The sequence below is a fragment of the Dasypus novemcinctus genome, chromosome 5 (genome assembly GCF_030445035.2).
Source record: "Dasypus novemcinctus isolate mDasNov1 chromosome 5, mDasNov1.1.hap2, whole genome shotgun sequence".
In the NCBI taxonomy this organism is placed as follows: domain Eukaryota; kingdom Metazoa; phylum Chordata; class Mammalia; order Cingulata; family Dasypodidae; genus Dasypus; species Dasypus novemcinctus.
Genome location: NC_080677.1, coordinates 114,953,649 through 114,974,426, shown reverse-complemented (window position 1 = coordinate 114,974,426; position 20,778 = coordinate 114,953,649). Strand labels below are relative to the sequence as shown.

The window sequence follows — 20,778 nt, the reverse complement described above, 5'->3', positions numbered from 1 at the left end:
CAGCCCAGAAGCCAACCACATGCCTTAGCCTTAAAGTCGATGATGGCTCTATTCCCGCAAGGGCTGCCTGCGTGGGACTCTGCAGACCTGTGAGCAGGTCAGCGCATCCTTACAGTAGAGATGTTGCTAGGCAACAAGGCATCGAATGGCCTGCCCATTTGCACAGTCAGTGAACACGTCCTTTCTCCACCAAGTTTCATGCTGTCTGGAATTTATAATGTTTGTGTTCTATGTCTGGCACAGTGCCATCCCTGCATTCAGCCCCCCAGTTAATGTTTCTTGATTGAAATGTTTCTTGCTGGTGTTTCCACAGCATGAGCTCCACAGGAAGGGAGCCATGTAAGTAGGATCAGTATGACTCTGGAGACTGTAGCTTTGTCCTTCATAGTTATTCACTCATTATTCAGAAGAATATTTTCTGAGCTCTGTATCTACCATGTGTGGTGTGGGATGTTACAGGTACCCTCATAGTGTTAAAAATGATTAAAACATAATTTCTGCCCCCTTGAATCTCAGCTGACCCTTATGAGTTTACCACAGTCAGCTGGATGTGTACATATACATGGTTAATTTTTACGGTGATGACTTACTGGTCAGCAGGTATTAAGAGTTCCTAGTGTTCAAAGCATAGACCACCGGGCAGCAGGTATAGCTCAGTGGTTGAACACCTGCTTCCCATGTACAAGGTCCTGGGTTCAATCCCTGGTACCTCAAAAAAAAAAGCTTGGACTGCCTTCTTACAGCAGAGCTCAGGTGTGGCTAAGGGATATGAAATATAGAAATGGCTCCTGAACTTGAGATGTTTATATTCTAGTGGACAGAAGTATAAATCACACAGCAAAATACAGGAGACCCTATGAGTGATGCCTTATTTTCTGGAATTATGGAGAACTTACATGATTCTCCACAAGAGAATATTCCAGAAAAATGAAATTTACTCTGTCAAGTGCTCAAATTTTATGTTGACCACTTTTGATTGAAAACTCTCTAAAAGGTTTTATAATTTCCCTGGCCTTTTAAATAGAAATTATTGAACATAAAGTAACTTTTTCTTTGCCAGCTGTCAAAATCTCCAGGAAAAAGGTTTCTCATTCAGAGGAGTCAGTGCGGACTCCGGGATAGCACAAATGAGTACCTTGAGTGCTGGTTGAGTAGCTGAACCTAAAGAATCTTAAGTGACATATTGGTGTGGGACTAGAAGGAGAGTTTATATGAAAATATGAAAGGCATGTTTTTAGATTTGCAGACAACCAAAAGCTGGAGGGACTAGTTAATATATGATGACGGGATCAGACAATGAACTGAAAGCTGATAAAATGAAGTTTAATAAGGAGAAATGTCAGCACTTCATGTGAAAAAGACCCTTGGCTTTTAGTTAAGTAGAGAATCAGCATGAGTCATCTGTCAGTCCAGTAGTGGCTGCCAGAATATTTGAGCAGTTAACATAGGCCAAGCACTACTGGAAATCCTTTACATGCATTCTATCATTTAATTCTCTGTGATGGAGCTACAATTTTTATCTTCATTTTAAAGAGGAAGAAACTGAAGTTCAGAGAAGTTACACAGCTAATAAGTACTGCAGTCAGGACTTGAACCCAAAGCTTATGCTCTTAACCACTGGGCAGTATGTACCAAAATTTTCTCTTGGATTAATAAATATATGTGTCCAGAGCATCAAATTTTGGATAAGGAACTCATCTAAAGGTGAGTAGCCAGGATGTTAAAAATCTGAAAACTGAGTCAAACAAAGAATGAAGAAGACAAAAATGGGATGTGATTTCTGGTACCTACAGCTCAACACACTAGGCTCAAAGAGTCAAACCAGGACCAAAGAGTCAAAGCCTCCGTCAGGGAGATCCCTGTTCTGTGTGAGGGAAGACTCTGAAATGGGCTGCTGAGTATGGTGTTCCTGTCGCTGGAAGTTCAAGGACATTAGAGATGGAATTCGTGTCTTGGGTAAGGGCCTGGACTCTAAGTCCCTTTGATTTTAGGATTCTATGATCTTCTTGTGAGCATCCAGATTAACGTTCCATTCTGCCGCATCACAGAGCGTAGCTCTAGCTTGTCAGTTTGTCTTTTTGTTCATGTTTTCATTTTGCCTTCATTATATTTCTCAGCACTATCATTATATCTGCCTCTAAAGTCTTCTAAGCCCCTTCTGATGCATTGTTCCTAATGTTTATAGCCTGGCCCAATACCCCTGTAAATCAGGCTAGCTAAGATTTACTGTTTCCTGGAGAAATGGTATGGAGAGGGAGGCCAAAAGACTGTCTGGTGTGGTAAAAAGGGTTTGAGTGCTGGGGCTTGGGAATAGCTAGCTATCCAGGAGACCCAGAGGGTCAGGAACAACTGGTAGTAATCACATCTGCTTTCTCTCTCTGCCCATTCCCCAATACACACAGTCACTAGCCCTCAACCCTGCCAGTGACCCTGCACTGCAGGCCTTCTGGCAAGTCTTGTTCAAATTCTAGCTCCTGCCAGGGCAAGAGAGGAATGGGGGCAGCTCCCGCTGGGACGACAAAACGGCATCTGCAGCCAAGTAACACTTGGTTCTGATGTCATAGATCTGCTTCCCTGTGTGCTGCTGACCTTTCTGATCCTCTGGATTCCTGACCACTGCCTAGCCTCTAACTTTATTTGTTTAAACCTGCCTCTCTGGCCTCTCCTCACCGTGGAGGCTGGCCCCCCTCCTGATGCAGCCCGAGGGGGTGGAGCTGAGAGTTCAGGCACTGATCCCCTGACCCACCTGCCACAGCCCCGGCTGCGCTTCCCCCACAGCTATCACGACGCGGTCCACAACAAAGGGCTACACCCAGGCCTCAGGTGGACCTGGACCCGAACCAGAAACCTACAGATCCCGTAGCCTTTTGAGACCAAGCTAATGTTCCCATGGGAAGAACTAGGCCCTACAAGCTGTGATCTGCCCAGCAGCCCCTTTGCTCCTGGGCTCAGCCCCTGCCTAGCTTCCTTCCATCAGCGTAGCTCAAACTGTCCTGACGACACCGGGGAGCTTGAGGAATCTGCATCTCCAGGTAGGTCAGCACCCATCTGGGTCCCTGCTTTAGACTTCCTTAGGGGAGTGGTTGCAGAGAAAAAAAATTTAAGCCACAAAACGTTTTCTTTAAACCAAATCTTAGGAAACCCAATATGTACAACAGACAGAAGGGGAAACAGGGCCCAGAGCTGGGCTACAAGGAGCCTTCCCTCCCAAAACCTCATGGCCATCCCCTCCCCACAGTGACCCCTGAACCTTTCTGAGGAAGTGAGGATAGTTTGAAAACCTCCATCCTAGGAAATGTGAATTGGGTCACTAGGAGGGTGCGCGAGCCCAGGCTGGAGATTTATCCCACAGAAACAAAATTCCTGTTGCCTAGGGAAATTGGAGAACCAGCCTCAACTGGATTTGGCCACATTGGTAGACTTAGCTCAGAGCTGGGTTAGCCAAACCAGACTTCTGCTTTGGGAACCTGGGAGTTTCACTACCAAATTAGTCAGATGAACCAAAAGATCCAAAAAAAAAAGGTCCCACACTTGCGCCTGAAGTGCTCCTGTGGCTCTTCAACACCTCACCATTTGAAGAGGCCCCCAGCTGACTTTCAAAGAGAGCCAGGCTCTGTACAGCCAGCAGTCAGGGCGTTGATTGGCTGTTTCTCAAGGGCTCCCCCAAATGTCCATGGAGGAGAAAGGACACAGTCAGAAACACACATACCGGCAGTGAGTTCAGAGTTGGGAAGGGAATTTCCCCCACTGCCATGTGCAAGAATGTGGAAATGTGGCAAGGAGGAGAGGACCGACAGCTAAGTTTGGAATAGGACAGGACTGAGTTTGAAACTCCAGTTTTCAACACTAGCCTTGAGCGAGTTATGTTACCTCTTGAAATGGTCATTTACTCATCTGAAAATTGAGAATAGTAAAAATCCCTACCTCATGGGGAGTTGTGAGGATCTGAGAACACTTTGGGCATAAAAGATCAGTTTATAGGCTCTGAACAGACAGTTGGTCTGGTTCTCTTGTCTCCTCATAGACACCAGGAAGGAAGACTCATAAATTCTTTGTGAGAAGAACACTGAGCTGAGGTTAAAGTTCAAATTTTCATTCTCCTCATATTTCTAGGAATAGAGACCCTAAATTCTACTCTCCTTTACAAAAAAAAAAAAACCTGCAAAAAGGAATATATCTAGAGCGCTATAAAAAATTCTGTGACCAACAAAAGTAATGTTTTAAAAGCTCATCACTGTGAGCTGATGTGGCTCAGTGGCTGAGCACTGGCTTCCCACATATAAGGTCCTGGGTTCAATCCCCAGCCTTCAGTACCTAAAAAAAAATAAAAGCTCATCACTGATGTCACCCGAAATTCACTAACAACAAACTAGTTCATAAATAGCCTAAATTCGCCAGCATTTCTGCTTGTTGTTGCCTCTTAGTCGAGGCTATCTGAGAATGCACTTTTGAAGTACTCACCTTCACTTAAGAAAATTTGAAGAAATATTTGCGGTCTATCTTATTCCTTCTTATTCCACTTCCTTTTTCTTACTTCTTTCACTTGGTCATGCCGTCATACTGATTCCTGACCCTCAGTCTTGGCTTGAAGCTTTTTATTTATTTTACCTCTTTAAAAATAATAATAAGCATGTATTTAGTACTTCTACCAGACTGTTCTAAAAGTCTGTCTGCATTATCTTATTTAAAATCACATTATGATGGATTAAATGAGCTATGTTTTATTATGCTCCCTTAAAGGATTGAAGTGACCTAGGCACAAAAGTTCAGTACTTCATCCAGTAGCATGCAGTTAGTGTTTGTATGGGGGGCAGAAGGGACCAGGATTTAAACCCAGATAGTCTTAATTCCAGAGTCCAAGTTCTTAGCTGCTAAACTCTGATATACTATTTAAAAGCAGCATCTTTGAACCCATTTCTTCTAAAACACAGGACAGAAACACCTCTGCTCTCCAAGCTCAGTGATCTGGCATACTAAGAAAAACCACAGAACAGAAAAGCAAATAAGGTGATAAAACTGCCCATGCAAATGTCACAAACTCCATGCACTTTACTTGTGGAAGGAGCATTCATTTAGAATCTAATTTTTCTTTACAAATAATTCCAATAAAGCTTTGTTATCTACTCTTCCAACTCACAGAATATTAGAATCAGAAATCAGAAAGTAGGGAAAGGACTGCTCATGGCAAGCACCCTGACCACAGAAAGCAGCCACAGCCTAAGAATAAGACAGAAAGACTATAGTATACAGATACGGGAACTCAAAATGGCCAGAAGCCTGGAACTGGGGAATGCAGGATGTTGAGAAAGCACAGGGCTGAGGGGTGTGATACAATGAAATATGTATGTCAGAGAGAGTTGGCACATGGTGGACATCAAAGGTGCATGGGCTGATAATGCATGGGTTCTGCTAATAAAAAAGAAAGCCCGAAGCACTTTTTAGAAAATGATTAAAGTAATCCTGAAGAATCCTGGAACGCTTATGTTCCCTGAGGGTTTCTGAAAACCAAAGTTATTTTGTACAAGAAAAATCAGTGGGCTAGAAAACAAATAAACCCCACTATTGAACAGAAAGTTAATGTATAAAAGTAGAAAAGCAATAATGTGGCTTGCTTGGCTCTGTCCATGGACCCACTCTGGGTGCTAATGGCCTTGTACCTGCTCAACCTTTGTCCAGACCACTTGATATCAGGAAGAGCCACCAAGAATCATGGCTGTCAATGAGCCATGTATGTGCCATTTATTCTTCCTAACAACCTTATAAGTTAGGGATTTCCATAATCCTAGATGACAAAAGTGAAGACCAGAAAGGTTGAATAACTTGCACAGGGCCACACAGTCAAGTCCTGCCTGACTCCATGCCCTCTTTCTTCCCCTCTTGACTATGTTGTCTTGGAACCACAAAACTTACCCCGAGCCCGAGGCAGCATCTCCCAAGCACATGGCATTACTTACCAAGGAGCCAAGGAGGTCATGTGAATAAACCTGAGTCCATCAAACACCAAATGAGAAAACAGCACAAACCAATATCCTGCTGAAGCTGGGCCTTGGGCTTACATTGACCCCAGCCCTGGAATTTAGGGCCAGTTCAGTGCAGTGATTATGAATGAAAACAAGGAGTATGCGGTATGTTTGATTGAAACCCCCTCCCAGGAGCCCATAATGTCTGGGAGACCAAGAAAATTCTCTTACAATTGAATCAGATGAGTGGTTTCCAGTTGACATGGCATGTTGGGGAGCAGGAAAAGCACAGGCTTTGGGTTCAGATGGACCTGAACAAATATCCTGACTGCCCCCCTTACTCTGACCTTGGAAAGGTTTCTTAACCACTCTGAGTCTCATTTTCCGCATCTGTAAAGTAATATAATAACAGTAACTGCCTCCTAAGATTGTTGTGGAGATCAAAGGAGAAAGTGAATGCAAATCTGTAGGTATTTGGTTCCATACCTGTTGCTTCCTTTCCTCTCCTGTGAGTGGAATCCACATGTATTTTAGGCACTGAGTCACCTAAAAGGTTATCAGAGACAAATCAGTATTCTAGAGTAGCCTATGCCAGAAGCAGGAAACCAACATGTCATGAGTCTATCCCTGGAAAAGCAACTGAGGTGTACTACTGATTCTTTTATTATTATAAATTGAGGTGAAATTAACCATTTTAAAGTGTATGATTCAGAGGCATTGAGTGCATTTATAATACTGTATGACCACCACTTGTACTGACTATTGAAAAACCTCACAGGGCGCCGTGAGCCCTGGGGCCAGTGCGGGAACTGTTATGCACTCCTACCATATCTCATGTTTTCTGTGGGTTCTCCCTCCTCAGTAGATGGAGGAAAATAAAACTCCGGTTCTGCTACAGAGCTGCCTCCTAGAAGCTTAGCAAAGTATCAGCCATAAGGTGGGAAATATCCTAGACCACCAGCAACCCTTCCACCTCCCACACATGAGGGGGCAGCATTTCACCCATGGACTGGGCACAGACTTCCCTTTTCCTTCCAGAGGATCCCAGTCCTCAGGGAGGATTCCTGACATTTGTCAAATAAAGAATGGGCTTGAGAACAAGAAATAGGTTAACAAAAGCAGAGTGCTCTTCCTCCCATGAAGTTGTCACAAGAGGGCAAATGTTTGTCAGTGTATATCTTCACATGTCTCGTCTCCTTTTTTTATAAGGTCGCAACTTATATTTGATTAAGGCCCCACCCTACTCGAGTATAACTTTTTCTCAATTTAAGCAATTCCACCTCCAAGGATCCTATTTCCAAATAACGTCATGTTTTGAGGTACTGGGGATTAAGGCTTCAACATATCATTTTGGGAGTCACAGTTCAACCTACAACACCACAGTTTTAATAATTTTTAAGTATTAATGTAAAATTGTAAGTATGTGTTTATTCTTTAAAATTATATTCATATTGTAATTAAATGGTCTTTCTATGTTTAAAAAGAGTGGAGAAGAGGAATTTCTACCTTACAGGGTTATTGGCTAAGTTAAATAACCTTTGCAAGTGCTTAGCGTAGTGCCTGCCCAAGAAAGGCGCTCAGGATGTGCTGCCTTTTTAATAATCACCACCTCCCTGCTTCCTTGTTCCCAGCTTCTTGACGTTTTATTGGGTATGGTCCACGTTCCCGGCACTGCTGGGCCCTTGGGTCCCGGTTGGGGTGACCGACTGCACTGGCCTTCCTGCAGGTGGCGGCTGAGTACTTCAAGAACACCACACTGCTGCTGGTTGGTGTCATCTGCGTGGCGGCGGCCGTGGAGAAGTGGAACCTGCACAAGCGCATCGCTCTGCGCATGGTCATAATGGCGGGAGCCAAGCCAGGCATGTGAGTGGTGCTCGGTGCCTACTGCAGTGCGCAGCCAGGGGAGGTGGCATCCCCCAGCTTCCAGTGTGCCGCGGGGACAGTAGTCCTGCCCCCCAGTGGGGCGTGCACTTAAGGTGTTTTCCTCCGAAAGGGGATGGGATGACTCCAGGGCTCCAGTGAGAGAGGAGCTGGCATGGAGGCTGCAGCCTGTGCCTATGGAATTGAGATTTTTCTCTTCCTAAGGCAATTGACTTTGTTATCATCATCACCTAAATAATTTACCTGAGTAACCCTGCAAGGGCAGCAGGTTACAGAATACAAGCCGCTCATTAGGTAATAGACCAACATAAACTGTCTCCAGACCTTTTCCCAGTGGATTAGGGAGCAAGCTGGATAAGGAAGTGGATGTCTTCTTTGTGAACAAGACCTGGATATGTCCTTCCATCTGCCGAGTTTCTGTTTCATCAGTTCAGCCCACAGACTCAGTTCGCATGTACATTTGACACAGTGTCTGCAATGCACTGCACTGCCCTCAGCAGTTTCCACCAAGCAGGAGAGACTCTCGCCCTTAGCAAATGTGCAGGAAAATCAGTATTGGCAGTTTGGTGTTAGCCTCAGTCCTGCTCCATTGGTCTTATCTTCCCTTTGGAATATTGTCCTCACCTCCTTGCTTACAGTTACCTTACTACATTTTATATAAGCGGCCCTGAATCCTTTAGGAGTCTAAACAGAGTAGAAATAAGTAATAGGGCATTTATGTTTAACATTAATCATTAAGATGAATATAAGTTATGCTTAACCAGATGTTGCTGTTTGTCATGTGGGGCTGTTAACTACAGCTTAATTCACCTTGCTCAGTAACGAACGAGTTCCCCCCAGTAGGCACCCAATGGCATTTCAGCACATGTTGGGGTTCGTGGCTCCTTAAAACCCCTGTGTACCATCTTCCAGAATGTTTATCCCACTTGAGTTTCCAGTCTTCCCCTATTTTTTTTTTTTTTTTTTTTTTGAGGTACCAGGACTGGGGATTGAACCCGGGACCTTATATGTGGGAGGCTGGCACTCAACCACTGAGCCACATCAGGTTCCCCTGAATTGGCTCCCTCATCTGTTTGCTCATTGTTTGCTCATTGTCTACTTGGTGTTTTGCTTGTTGTCTGCTCATTGTTTTTTGTTTGCTGTCTGCTCATTGTTTGGGTTTTTTTTTTTTTTTTTTTGCGTTGTCTGTTTTTTTCCTTTAGGAGGCACCAGGAACTGAACCCAGGACCTCCTGTGTAGAGGCAGATGCTCAACTGCTTGAGCCACATCCACTCCCATACTCTTCCTACCTAGAGTAATAAACAAGAGTAGCTTCTCTGTTGGCTTATCTTATGGAAACTAGAACTGTGTCTGCAGATGCACATTGTATAATGTTTTTCATAATCAAAGAGGAATAATTTGAGGGTTACATTTACTATTTTCCTTCCAGAGTTAACTCTTTAAGATATCTGCTGAGAAAGTGCACACAAACACTGATATGGGACACATCTGTCCCTTTGGGGGCTATATTTCAGCATTGTGGGCTCTAAACATTAATCTCTATTTGGCCACTAATAACCAGAGGGAGTTGGCTGTAAAACAAGGAACATTATCATACTCATAGAATTTCTGGCTAAGAGGGAATTCCTTTATACACATAAACAAATATTCAGCATCACTGAGCTCCAAGTATAGTCTACAGAGAGAGAAGAGAGATCAGTAAGTTCATACTCTGTGATCCTACTACCAAAGCTACTCTTTGTTTAAGTAAGGACTTTTCCTGGCTAAGGCCACTAACCCATGAAGTGTGATTCATTCGTTTAACAAATATTTACTTAATGCTTACTCTTTGCCAAATAATGAGAATACAAAGCTGAATGGCTCTCTGGATAACATAAAAACCCAAGTTTATGGATAAATCAACTTTATCCTCTAGGCCAGCACCATCAGGTTTGTTGAAGACCCCAAAGGAGCTCTCTTTGGTCCATAGTGGCCAAGCTGAGCCCAGGGACTTCTCTGTAAAGTTCCTGCCCCCACCCTGGGAGGTGGCTATTCTCTCATCGCTCCACCCTGGCCCTCCCTGGCTTCCAGGCTGCTGCTCTGCTTCATGTGCTGCACCACGTTGCTGTCCATGTGGCTCTCCAATACCTCCACCACCGCCATGGTGATGCCCATTGTGGAAGCTGTGCTGCAGGAGCTGATCAGTGCTGAGGACGAGCAGCTTGTGGAGGGGAACTCCAGTGCTCAAGAGGCTGCGCCCATCAGTACAGTTTGCTGGAGTTCATCTACCCTTTGCTCTTCCACCATCCTCACCAGGCGCCCCTGCCAGTCTCTTCCTGTGATACTGCCCAGCTTGTTGCCTGCCCCCAGAGCCCCCTCATCCATGTGCCATCCCTCATTTTTTGGCGCTTCCCTATAAGCCCCTATTCCCAACCCTTCCTTTCTCCCTCACAATGGGGGCACCACTGCTCCTTACTCCCCACAGGGTAAGGGTTGTGATGAAGCCATGAACCTCTCTTCAGAGGAGAGGAAAGGGGAATAGTCATGTACCTGAGCCCCAACAGGAGTCTTCATGCACTTGCTTCCCAATTCACCCCTAGCCCTGAGCCCCAGACCTATGATACTGTGACCTAGTGTCAGCTCCAGCCTCTATATTCTCACTTCCTGCTTTCTTTTGCTACTGTAGGTCTTGAGGAAAACAATTGTCAACCTTCCCTGGAACTCATCTTTGTCAATGAAGAGTGAGTATGACTGTCCACTTCGAGGCCCAGGTCCAGGAAGGAGAGGTTTGGGAAAAATGGGGCTCAAGGCCACAAACAGCTCTTTTAGATGTATGGACCAAGCTCCCCATTTTGCCACACAACCTGCCTCCCTCACTGCCCCCCTCCCATTTACTCTCCTTACCTAGGAGACACTTGCCAAAATCGAGGATGACTCCCTTAACCACAAAGTATTGCAGTGGTGAGAGTGAATAAAAAGATTGTGCTGAATTTGAGGGAATAAATGAATTATCCATAAATCTAACAGAATTTCATCTAAATTGATGTCCATCTTAGGAGGATAATATGTTGAATCTGTTAATGGAAAAATACTCATACAATAGATGTCATGGGAGATTGCTGGAGAATCACAAGGTATTTTATAGATATTAGATATGATGTTAGATATGGCAAAGAAAAACCAGGTGACAAGACTTGAGAGACAATTGATAAGAGGGTCATGTGATGGTAGAAAGAAGTAAATAAGGAGAAATATATTCATACGAGGTAGATCCATTAACAGCTAATTTCTTTGGATAATTTCTATTGAAATGTGATCTTCAAGGTATTCCTGGATAAACATTACACACTTATAAGTTGGATTTTTAACAGAGGCCAGCTTTGCAATTTTCCCTTTCCATAAAAAATAGAGAACTGATATTGAGTGAAACCACCATATGCAGTGGGCTAGACTCAACACAGTGCCATCATAAAATAACATTTTCTCCCACTACTGTCTTCAGTCATAGCATATTTTCCCCTGTCTGATAGCTCAGGCAAGTCCCATAGCTCTTATGGATCCTTTCAGGTATTAGAACAATCTCACTTTCATATTTCATCAGTCTAGTCCAGGCTCATACCAAAACTTCATTCTCTCATCCAAAGCTTCTCCCCACCTCCTCCCAGACCCACACACCCCACTACCCAGCCCAAGCCCACAAAATAAAAGGGTGACAATGAATGGGGAAGGCAATCGATTCTTTCAATCCACCTCCCCCTTCTCCTCTCCCACTCACTCTGCTCCTTCTGATTTCTCCAGGATGAGGACAGAGACTAGGCTGAAGGGAAGCTAAAGGGTCTTGTCTGCAGGTGTTATCATCTGGGGCTGGTGCCCTCTGTGTCACCCTGCCTTATCCACTTGCTGGGCACCTTCAGGGCTCTTTGGCCTTAGGGTGACCTCTGCATTACAGCAGGCCTGACAGGGGTTCTCTGAATGACCGCTTGTTCATTCTGTGCCCGGTGCTTCACTCCCTGCAGCCTTTTTGTTCTGGGTTGCTTCTGCCTCTTGACATAACCTGGGGATGGGGGATGCCCACAGGACTCCAATTCTCTTGGAGTGCTAACACCTCTCATTTGTCTTCGGAATGTGGGAGCTCATAGCACTGCTGTACTCAGAACTGAAGCAAGTAGAAAACATCCAGTGAATAGTCAGTATACACAGAAATGCTGCTCTTAAATTCTCTTCTTGCCTTATACTCTAGGCAAAGGTTGGGGGCCCAAAAGGTGTGGGAAGAGCTCAGTACAGGCAGTTGCCAATGGGAAATTCTGCCCCATCTACTCATTCTCACTTGTCTTTCACCGTATCCAATCCAGGCCCTCCTTGTACCTGTGCCTGTGCCTGAGAGATGCATTTCACGAGCTTCTCCTTCTAGATAGTGACCTTCAGTGAGTCAGCCAGTGAGAAAGTGGTCAGGGGCACAGTCTCTCCAGCCAGCCAGCGATGGGCTCCTTCCAGCTCTGCTGACACCCCGGTGCCCTTGCAAAGTCCGTCACCTTTCTCTGCTAGTTTCCTCTCTGTTAATGGAGGTAGGACACCTGCATCATGGATCTGATACAAGGATTAACATCGTTTGGGGATTAAAGTCCATATTTACGTGCTGGGCACAGCACTCAGCACCCGGTAAGCACTCTGTGCTAGCTACTATTAGGAGAGTGCGTACTCCTTCGAAAGGAAAGGTGCTGCCTCTCCTCTCAGGAAGAAGCAGGCCCCCGTTCCCAGGAACCCTGACAGCATCTCTGGAAACTGAGGAAGAGCAGGGTGAGATCAGGCTCCAGTGTGGGCTAAAATATTGGAGTCTAGAGAGGTTAAGTCACTTATTCCAAACTACCCCTTGTGTGGGGAGAATTCCCATCTTATGAAGTATCTGGTCCACTACTGGTTTTGGCCTGTTTCCTTTGCTTTGTTCCAGCACATCGACTATAGACTTCACTTCTCTGATGCAGAACAAGGTATGGCCATGAGTTTTTTTCTGTGCTTTGGTTGAGCCACATCTGCTTCCCCCTTTTGCTGTGCTTTGGGATCACTTAAAAGTCCCTCAGGATAATTCAGGGACACAGAAATGCTGGCAGCTTGTCCTAGAGTGCAGCTGCTGCCACTGAGTTAAGAGCAGAGAGGAGCCTGGACATTAAAAGGGCTGGTCAGTCTCCTGGGAGGGGACTGTGTAGTTCGATCCCCAGCTCCGAGCACCAGGTTTAGCCACATAAAGCCCAGGTTAACCTTTTATCGTGCAAACTCAATATTCAGTTATCCCGATTTACAAGAGCCATAGATTCAGCCTTAGGATTCCTTTCGATGGAGACTCCATTTACAAAAATCTTCATTTAAAAGAGGGCCAGGGAAGTGGGTGTAGCTCAGTGGCTGAACATCTGCTTCCCATGTACAAGGTCCTGGGTTCAATCCCCAGTACCTCCTATAAAGGAGGGGGGGACACATTTATAGGGGAAAGCAAAATTTACCTGCACACTGCTAGTCAGTCTCAGCCCTTTCCCTCCAAGCTGGTTTTACTTCTCTTCATGAGAGATGTAAAAGGCCAATCAATCTATGGCCCTTATTTGTTGTGGTGAGATTTTTCCCCCTCTGTCTTTATGTTAAAGATAAATGAAGGATTCTTCACTAGCTCATGATGCCCCAGAAGGTCAGGCTCTCCTATGCACTGCCAAGTTTTAAAAGCCTCTACAAAAAGGGTGCTTGACTCCGGGCTGTACGGGAAACTGAAAATGGAAGCAGGCGTGTTTGGGGTGGCTTCCAGTGTATGCTCTCCCTGGCTTCTGGTGTCTGGTCCTGTAGTGCTGAGGCATGGACACCTCTGGCATCCCCACCACATCCTCTTCTTGATAGTGTGATGGCCTTTTCCCACAGAACCTGAATGGTGTGCCCACAATCACGAGCCCCAGCAAAACAGCAGCCCCCCAGAGCAAGAAGCAGCAGCCATCCCAGGTAATGGAATCACACGTTCTGACCTTGTTTCCTACAAGAAATGCCTTGAGCCTCCACAGAGACACTGGTCTTGAAGTTGTGAGACATCAGTTCTGGGTTAGTGAGCTGTAACCAGGCATTCTTTACCCACATGCATGTCTGGCCTGCATGTGCTCAGAAGATAGCATAATCAACTCGCAGTTGACTTCAGCAAGTCACTTCTACCTTCTGAGTCCCAGTTTCTTTGACTGAAAAGACTGAGGCGAGGTCTAATCTCAAAGGTCCTTCAGATACACTGCAAATATTTCATCTGAGTATGCTGAGATTGTGAGACAGCTACTTTTTTGTGTGTGTAAGGATTTTCCTGGTATTGTACCAAGGAAAGAAAATAAAATACAGAAATAAAATAGGATATCAAGGCTGATAAAATTGCAACTGTAACTTATAGCCTTTGATTTCAATTTTTTGTGTTCATTAAAACAATTTCAATTGCTTAACATCCATTATCATTATAACTGCCCTACTTGCTAAACACTAATGTATACCACGCACTTTACCAAGCTTTTTCTCTTTAGTCTTCCCTTGCTTCAATGAGCTAGTGATTTTGAACTCCATTTTACAGATGAGCAAGAGAGATGAAATCATGTGCCCAAGGCCTCAGAGCTAGTGAGGGGAGCACCTTGATTCAAATCCAAATCTCCCTCACCACATGCAATCAACCACCATGATATACTTCCAGTTATAAAATGATGTAGGCAAATTAAGAGCTACATTTTTATTTTATATATATTAGGGTTCCATGTAAAATTTAATTTGAAGAAAGGATCATGGGAAAATCACTGAATCAGACAATCTAAGATGTCCCTTCCAGCTCTTGTAATTACTGAGTCTTTCTGGGAGGTTTTGAAGGGTCCAACCTCTGGCTTACCTGGACCCTGCTATGAAAATGGGGCAGTGGTTCAGGGCTTTGAGAAATGTGACTGAGTAGCCTCTTCCTCATGGTTTTCCAAGGACCTGACATTGTGCCAGGCCTCTGCTTGTCTTGTGAAGAATCAATAAGGGGAGGTCGGGCCTGGAGAGGACTTCTTTAGTCCACACTTGAGAACAGAGGTCAGCAGCCTCTTTGACCTTGAAAGGCCATCATCTGGACTAAGCAGGGCCTGTGAAGACCACAATGAGGCTGAGCCTTATATGCAAGGGAAGGGAAATGGGGGAGGAAAAGCAAGTAAGGCATGATGGAAAAAGAGTGAGGAAAGACGGGAGGAGAGTCATGCACTCCAGCCTCCAACAGTGAACATTAGATTCTTTCTGTAATCCAAGACTTATTTTTTATTCCTCTCCCAACCAAGACTGTCATTCTAACGCCACTTAGAACAAAACCATCTGTTGTTTGTGATACTCAGAGAGTTAAGAGCATCCAGTTTTACTGGAGTTCAAATAAAAATGAGAACATGTTAATAACATGTTAGTAATACACATAATATAACAAAGCATAGCAACAACAAAAATATAATAGCTTACCATTAATTAAATGCCAGGAAGGGTTCTAAGTGCTTTAGATTTGTTACTTCATTTACTCTTCACAACAATCCTGCAGAGAAAATATTATTTTCCCCATTTTACAGAAGAAACTGAAGCTCAGAGGCATGCCCCAGTTGGTAAATGGTAGAACTGGGATTGGGATTTGTCTCTTTGATGCCTGAACTCAAACCCTTTCCACTGCACTGTGGTACCTCTTGCTGCTTGTGTTTTGTGTGCCAGAGAGCCCACCTGGGATGGAGAGATTCATTGATTTTCCTTTGGTAGGAAAAGCCACTAGTCCTGACCCTCAGCCCCAGGAAACAGGAGCTGAACAGAAAGTACAGATCCCAGCACGACCAAATGATCTGCAAGTGCCTCTCTCTGAGCATATCCTATGCCGCCACCATTGGGGGCCTGACCACCATCATTGGCACCTCTACAAGTCTCATTTTCCTGGAACACTTCAACAGGTCAGTAATTCACTCAGTCCACAAGTATTTATTAAATCTGTACTGTATAACAGGAAGTGGACTAAGTGCTAGAGATATAGCAGAAAATGAGACTAGAACAGTTTCTGTATCAAAAGGAAAAGATACCAAGTTGTTACAGTTAAGTGTAATGGGAAAACTCTACCAGAGCAGTGGTTAGTGATGAAAGACTTGGAGAGTTCAAGTCCTGGTTCTCCTATGAGCACAGTTAACACCTGAAACCCTCAGAGGTTCCCAGAGCCCAAAGTTCTCTAGAAATGGAGGCCTCATGTTCCCAAATCCAAATTCATATTCCTTCAGATACTTTGCAAAGTACATCAGACTGCCCTTCCCATTTTCATTAATGCATACAAGGAATTTAGGGTTTGTACTTCGGGATGAGCCTATACTTTGCAAAGGTGTACTCTGCCAGGTTTTCTGAGATCTGCAGTTGTCTGAGCCCTTTCTCTGCTTCCTTCTGTACTACTTCTCTTTCTCCCCTGCATTTTGGGCCTGGCATGCCAGTTGTCTCCTAGTTGGGGATCCATTTTTTATTTCCCACACCCTCCTTGTTCCCTTGGAGTGAATTCCAGAAGAAGAGAAAAATACTACTGTATGTCACCATCTTCAAACTAGAAGTTTCACCTACACCCCCTATTAATTTCCAGTCTTGATCATTTTTCTCTTGTCCTGAAAACTAGATGAATAAATTTATCAGAATCTTTATGTAAATTATGGGTAAATAGATTTGGAGTAATTCTCTGAATATAAAATATATTCACTTATATTTCAATAAAACTTCTTAATAAATAAATGATTATGCAAGAATAGCCAGAAATAGTAGCTATGTACAGCAGGGGAAACAGAGAGATTGAGAAGTGAAGAATTTTCTTGTTTGTCTGGTTTTTGTTTATTACTATTATTGAAATAATGAAAATGATCAAATAATGATTGAAGTGATGAATGCACAACTATGTGATTATACCAAACACCATTGATTGTACGCTTTGGATGAATTGTATGCTTTATTAATATGTATCAATAGAGTTTATTTATATATACATATAAATATATATATATATATTCACTTTAGCTGTATCAATTTTGGTTGCTTATATAAATCTGTGAGATTAATTCCTGATTTTTGGCTGAACTCTGTAGAGTTGCAATTGCTAAATGAGTTCTAGATGAGCAATGTTTTATATAATGTTAATATTTTATCTACTCCTTAGCCATGCTGTATGTCTTCTTAAGGAGTATTTAGCTGCTTATCCCCAGATAGCATACTGAAATCCATCCTTTTCCAGTCACTGACCTGTTCTTTATCCTCCAGCCAGTATCCAGCTGCAGAAGTAGTAAACTTTGGGACCTGGTTCCTCTTCAGCTTCCCCATATCCCTCATCATGCTGGTAGTCAGCTGGTTCTGGATGCACTGGCTGTTCCTGGGCTGCAAGTGAGTTCCAAGGAGGATTCAAGGAGGGTCTGCAGAACAACTGCAGGATGCCCTGAAGAGAATGCAGTGGACTGGATTGGGAGTTTCATATTCTCTGTTCTAGCCACTTTAAGAGTGCGTGAACTTTGCACTTCACTATAAGCTCTACAATAAAATGTTCTAATTCCAACTAATCGGTTAGAGGGTTTATCCACTTTCTGAAAAGTCTGGATTGGAGTGTGTTCAATGTAGTTTTGTTGCTCTCAAAGTATATGGAGTAATTCTCACTACTTGAGAAATATGACTCCAAGTAGAAGTTACCTTAGGCTTAATTATAGATATGGGCAATTTATACTCAATAGTTTTATGGAATATGCCCATATCCCTCAAAATAAGTCAGACATTCCCCTTGAATATTATCACTAATATTAATTTGCTTAGCAAGCTTTTTCTTCATGGCCATCAGTTAACTCTAAATTTGATCAGTTTCAAACACGAAATGAGAAAATATATGTATTTTGCTATTACTCCATGAAACCCAAGACTCCCACTGGTCAAGGAATGTTTTCTGAACTGACTTTTATTTTGCAGGCAGACTGTTGTATTTCTAGTGAAAACACAAACACTTTTGCCCCAGACAAGCCGTATCTCTAGACCAACAAACACACACACACATCACACTGATTCTCACTTATATACACAGACAGGTAAATAGAAACAACCGATATAAATATACTTGTACAAGTCCATAAGACATAACTTCACATGGATATACCAGAGATACACCCAGATGGATATACCCAAAAAACAGGGGAAAGGTTGATGAGAGGCTGTGTATAGGTATAAAAGGTATAAGAATAGGTGAGTGATAGAGGGCAGAATGTGTGAGTGAAGAGAAAATTGATCATAGCAAACAAGTTTAGTATTTGCTTAATATTTGATCTCCTCTGGGCCTCAGAGGCTTGTTTTCTTTGCTCCTTCTCTCTTCTCAGTTTTAAAGACACCTGCTCTCTGAGCAAGAAGAAGAAGACCAAAAGGGAGGAGTTGTCAGAGAAGAGGATCCAAGAGGAATATGAAAAGCTGGGAGACATTAGGTAAAATCAGCCATTCATCTTCTCTACTTCAGAAGACAAAATATGGCAGGTAAAGTGAGCATAGAAACAAACAGCCTTGTTCTTGACAGTCTCTTAAGCTGGGGGAATTTTCTACAACTGTGACTCCAGAAGATGCTTTTTAGTGCCAAATTCAAGTTAGCCCAGATTTCAGGTGGCCTCCCTTCCCCTGTTCTATATTGGGAGTCCAAGGTATAGCTGTTGTGTACTGATGGAGTGTTGTATTTAGGGGCAGCTGGAGAAAGAACAATGGAAAGACAGTACAGCCACCCTCTTGGCACATGCTAAATTCCCTAGCAATCCCCACATTGCTGTTTGGGCTGCTGCAGGGGTCTTGTGATCACTCCTGGGGGCAAGGGGACCTTGTATTATATTTAGGGCATAAGGCAGCATCACATACACACTTTAGGACACAGTATCCAAGAAATCAGTAACCAACCCTCAACCATTTCATTCAGCTTTTCCACAGTGACCCAGCATCCTATTTATTGATAGTTCTCCTTTAGTGGCAATTGGCATGTACAACTTTGACTTGGTAAAAAAAAAAAAGTGTTCTGATATAAACTGTATTTTTAAGTCTTTAATTTTAAAAAGTAATATATGTCCATTATTGAAAATTTAGAAAATGTAGAAAAATATAAAGAAAAAAAATTTACCTTTTTCCCCAAAATCCTGGTGTTAACTGTTAACATGATACACTTCCTTCCATATGTTTTTTTTTTTTTTTGGTGCACGATTATATATATTTTTTTGTAAAATTCAGTCTATACTGTACATAGATTTATGTCTTGCCTTTTTTTCACTTAGAATTATGGGTCATTATTTTCCCATATCATTAACTTTTCTTTGGAAACATGATAATTTATGGGTTCATCTTACTTTAACATAAAGTTATAGCAAAATGTATTCAATGTCATGAAATATCATTGGACTTTTAGGTTGTTTCCATTTTTTCATAAGTAATCCTTCAATGTGCATTTCTGGTTATTTTCTTGACTTAGAGAATGACCATTTTTAAGGCTTCTGACACATATCATCAAATTGTCTCACAAAAATGGTACTAATTTTTATTCCCAATGTTTGAGAGCACATTCTCCTCATAGGCTGTATTCTAAATTATTTTATAGCTGTATAATGCTCTGTTATTTTTCCATTCTACCTAAATTTCTCCAGAGAATGTGGATTAATTTCATATTTTTCTGGCAATATCTGAGTCATTTTCCCACTTCACTATCAGCCATTCATAGTGGTTACACAGTAACTGCCTTTTATTGTCTCCAGTATTAAGACCCCAAATATCAGGAGCATCCAGAGGCAAAGTGAAAAAGCTAAAAAGAAATCCCAGTCCCTAGAGTGGGTCTTTCTGTTTTACTTTATAGCTACCCTGAAATGGTGACTGGATTCTTCTTCATCTTGATGACCATTCTGTGGTTCACCCGGGAGCCTGGCTTTGTCCCTGGCTGGGATTCTTTCTTTGAAAAGTAAGTGTGATCATGCCCTTTTTAAGAACAGCCCCCTCACACAGATTCTTCAGGCAGTAACCCCCGGTGTCTCTTCACAGACTTGTGGGGACAGGCATGAAGCCAGGAGACATTTTGTTCCTTGAGATGTGTGCTCTTGTATGGAGTGGGAAGAAAAGTGTTTGGATTCCCAGTCTGGGTTTGGGATCCTGTTCTGTCACCAGCTGCATGACCGGGTCTTATTTCTAAAGGTCTTGGAACTTCAGTTATCTCATGATCATTGAGGTCAAGAAAAAAATGCCTATAAAGTACCAACTATTAGGAAATTATGGCCATGGAATGGCTCAGGCCTGGGAAAAGAAGCAAGGAACTTAGGGGATACAAATTTAGTCTGGCCACCCTTGCCTATGCCCTGAGGGCCAATGCCACAGACCGCTTCACTGGCCCTGCTCTTTTTTTATTTTTTTATTTTTAAATTTTTATGTCTTTTTCTTCAAAGATACATAGATCACAAAAAATGTCACATTAAAAAATATAAGAGGTTCCCATATACCCCATACCCCACCACACCCCACTCCCACATCAACAACGTCTTTCACTGTTGTGGCACATTCATTGCATTTGGTGAATACATTTTGGAGCACTGCTGAACCACATGGATTAGAGTTTACATCGTAGGTTACACTCTCCCCCAGTCCATTCAATGGGTTATGGCAGGATATATAATATTGAGTCACTCTCTCCAGCAGGCACTTCTCATCTGAAAACCTGTTTCTGGAGGTGTGATCCTCACAGGAGGGAGGAGTCTTTTTCTATTCTCCTTTATCTAAATAACTCCTGCCTGCTGCCTACCAGGATTCACCCCAATTAGTGGGCTGGAAAATTCACACTAAGATATCCACCCCAGCCAGGCCCTGCCTCCAAAGATTAATCACTGCCCATTCAATCATTGCATAGCATGGCAGAAACTGATGGGAGTAAGTAAGGCTGATGCCACCTCTAGACTAGGTC

The 20,778-nt window shown here is 43.1% G+C and overlaps 1 protein-coding gene across 11 annotated transcripts in view; it reads left to right on the top strand.

Moving 5' to 3' along the window:
- SLC13A4 (solute carrier family 13 member 4) overlaps positions 1 to 20,778 on the top strand; it is a 43,483-nt gene that overhangs the window by 8,958 nt on the left and 13,747 nt on the right. For all 11 annotated transcript variants that reach the window (XM_058297423.2, XM_058297422.2, XM_012529790.4 and 8 more), the window contains 9 exons: positions 7,687 to 7,823; positions 9,912 to 10,084; positions 10,507 to 10,561; positions 12,769 to 12,808; positions 13,719 to 13,796; positions 15,582 to 15,766; positions 17,097 to 17,216; positions 18,188 to 18,289; positions 19,687 to 19,788. In XM_058297423.2, the coding sequence (XP_058153406.1) occupies positions 7,687 to 7,823; positions 9,912 to 10,084; positions 10,507 to 10,561; positions 12,769 to 12,808; positions 13,719 to 13,796; positions 15,582 to 15,766; positions 17,097 to 17,216; positions 18,188 to 18,289; positions 19,687 to 19,788 (992 nt within the window). The remainder of the gene's footprint in view (positions 1 to 7,686; positions 7,824 to 9,911; positions 10,085 to 10,506; positions 10,562 to 12,768; positions 12,809 to 13,718; positions 13,797 to 15,581; positions 15,767 to 17,096; positions 17,217 to 18,187; positions 18,290 to 19,686; positions 19,789 to 20,778) is intronic.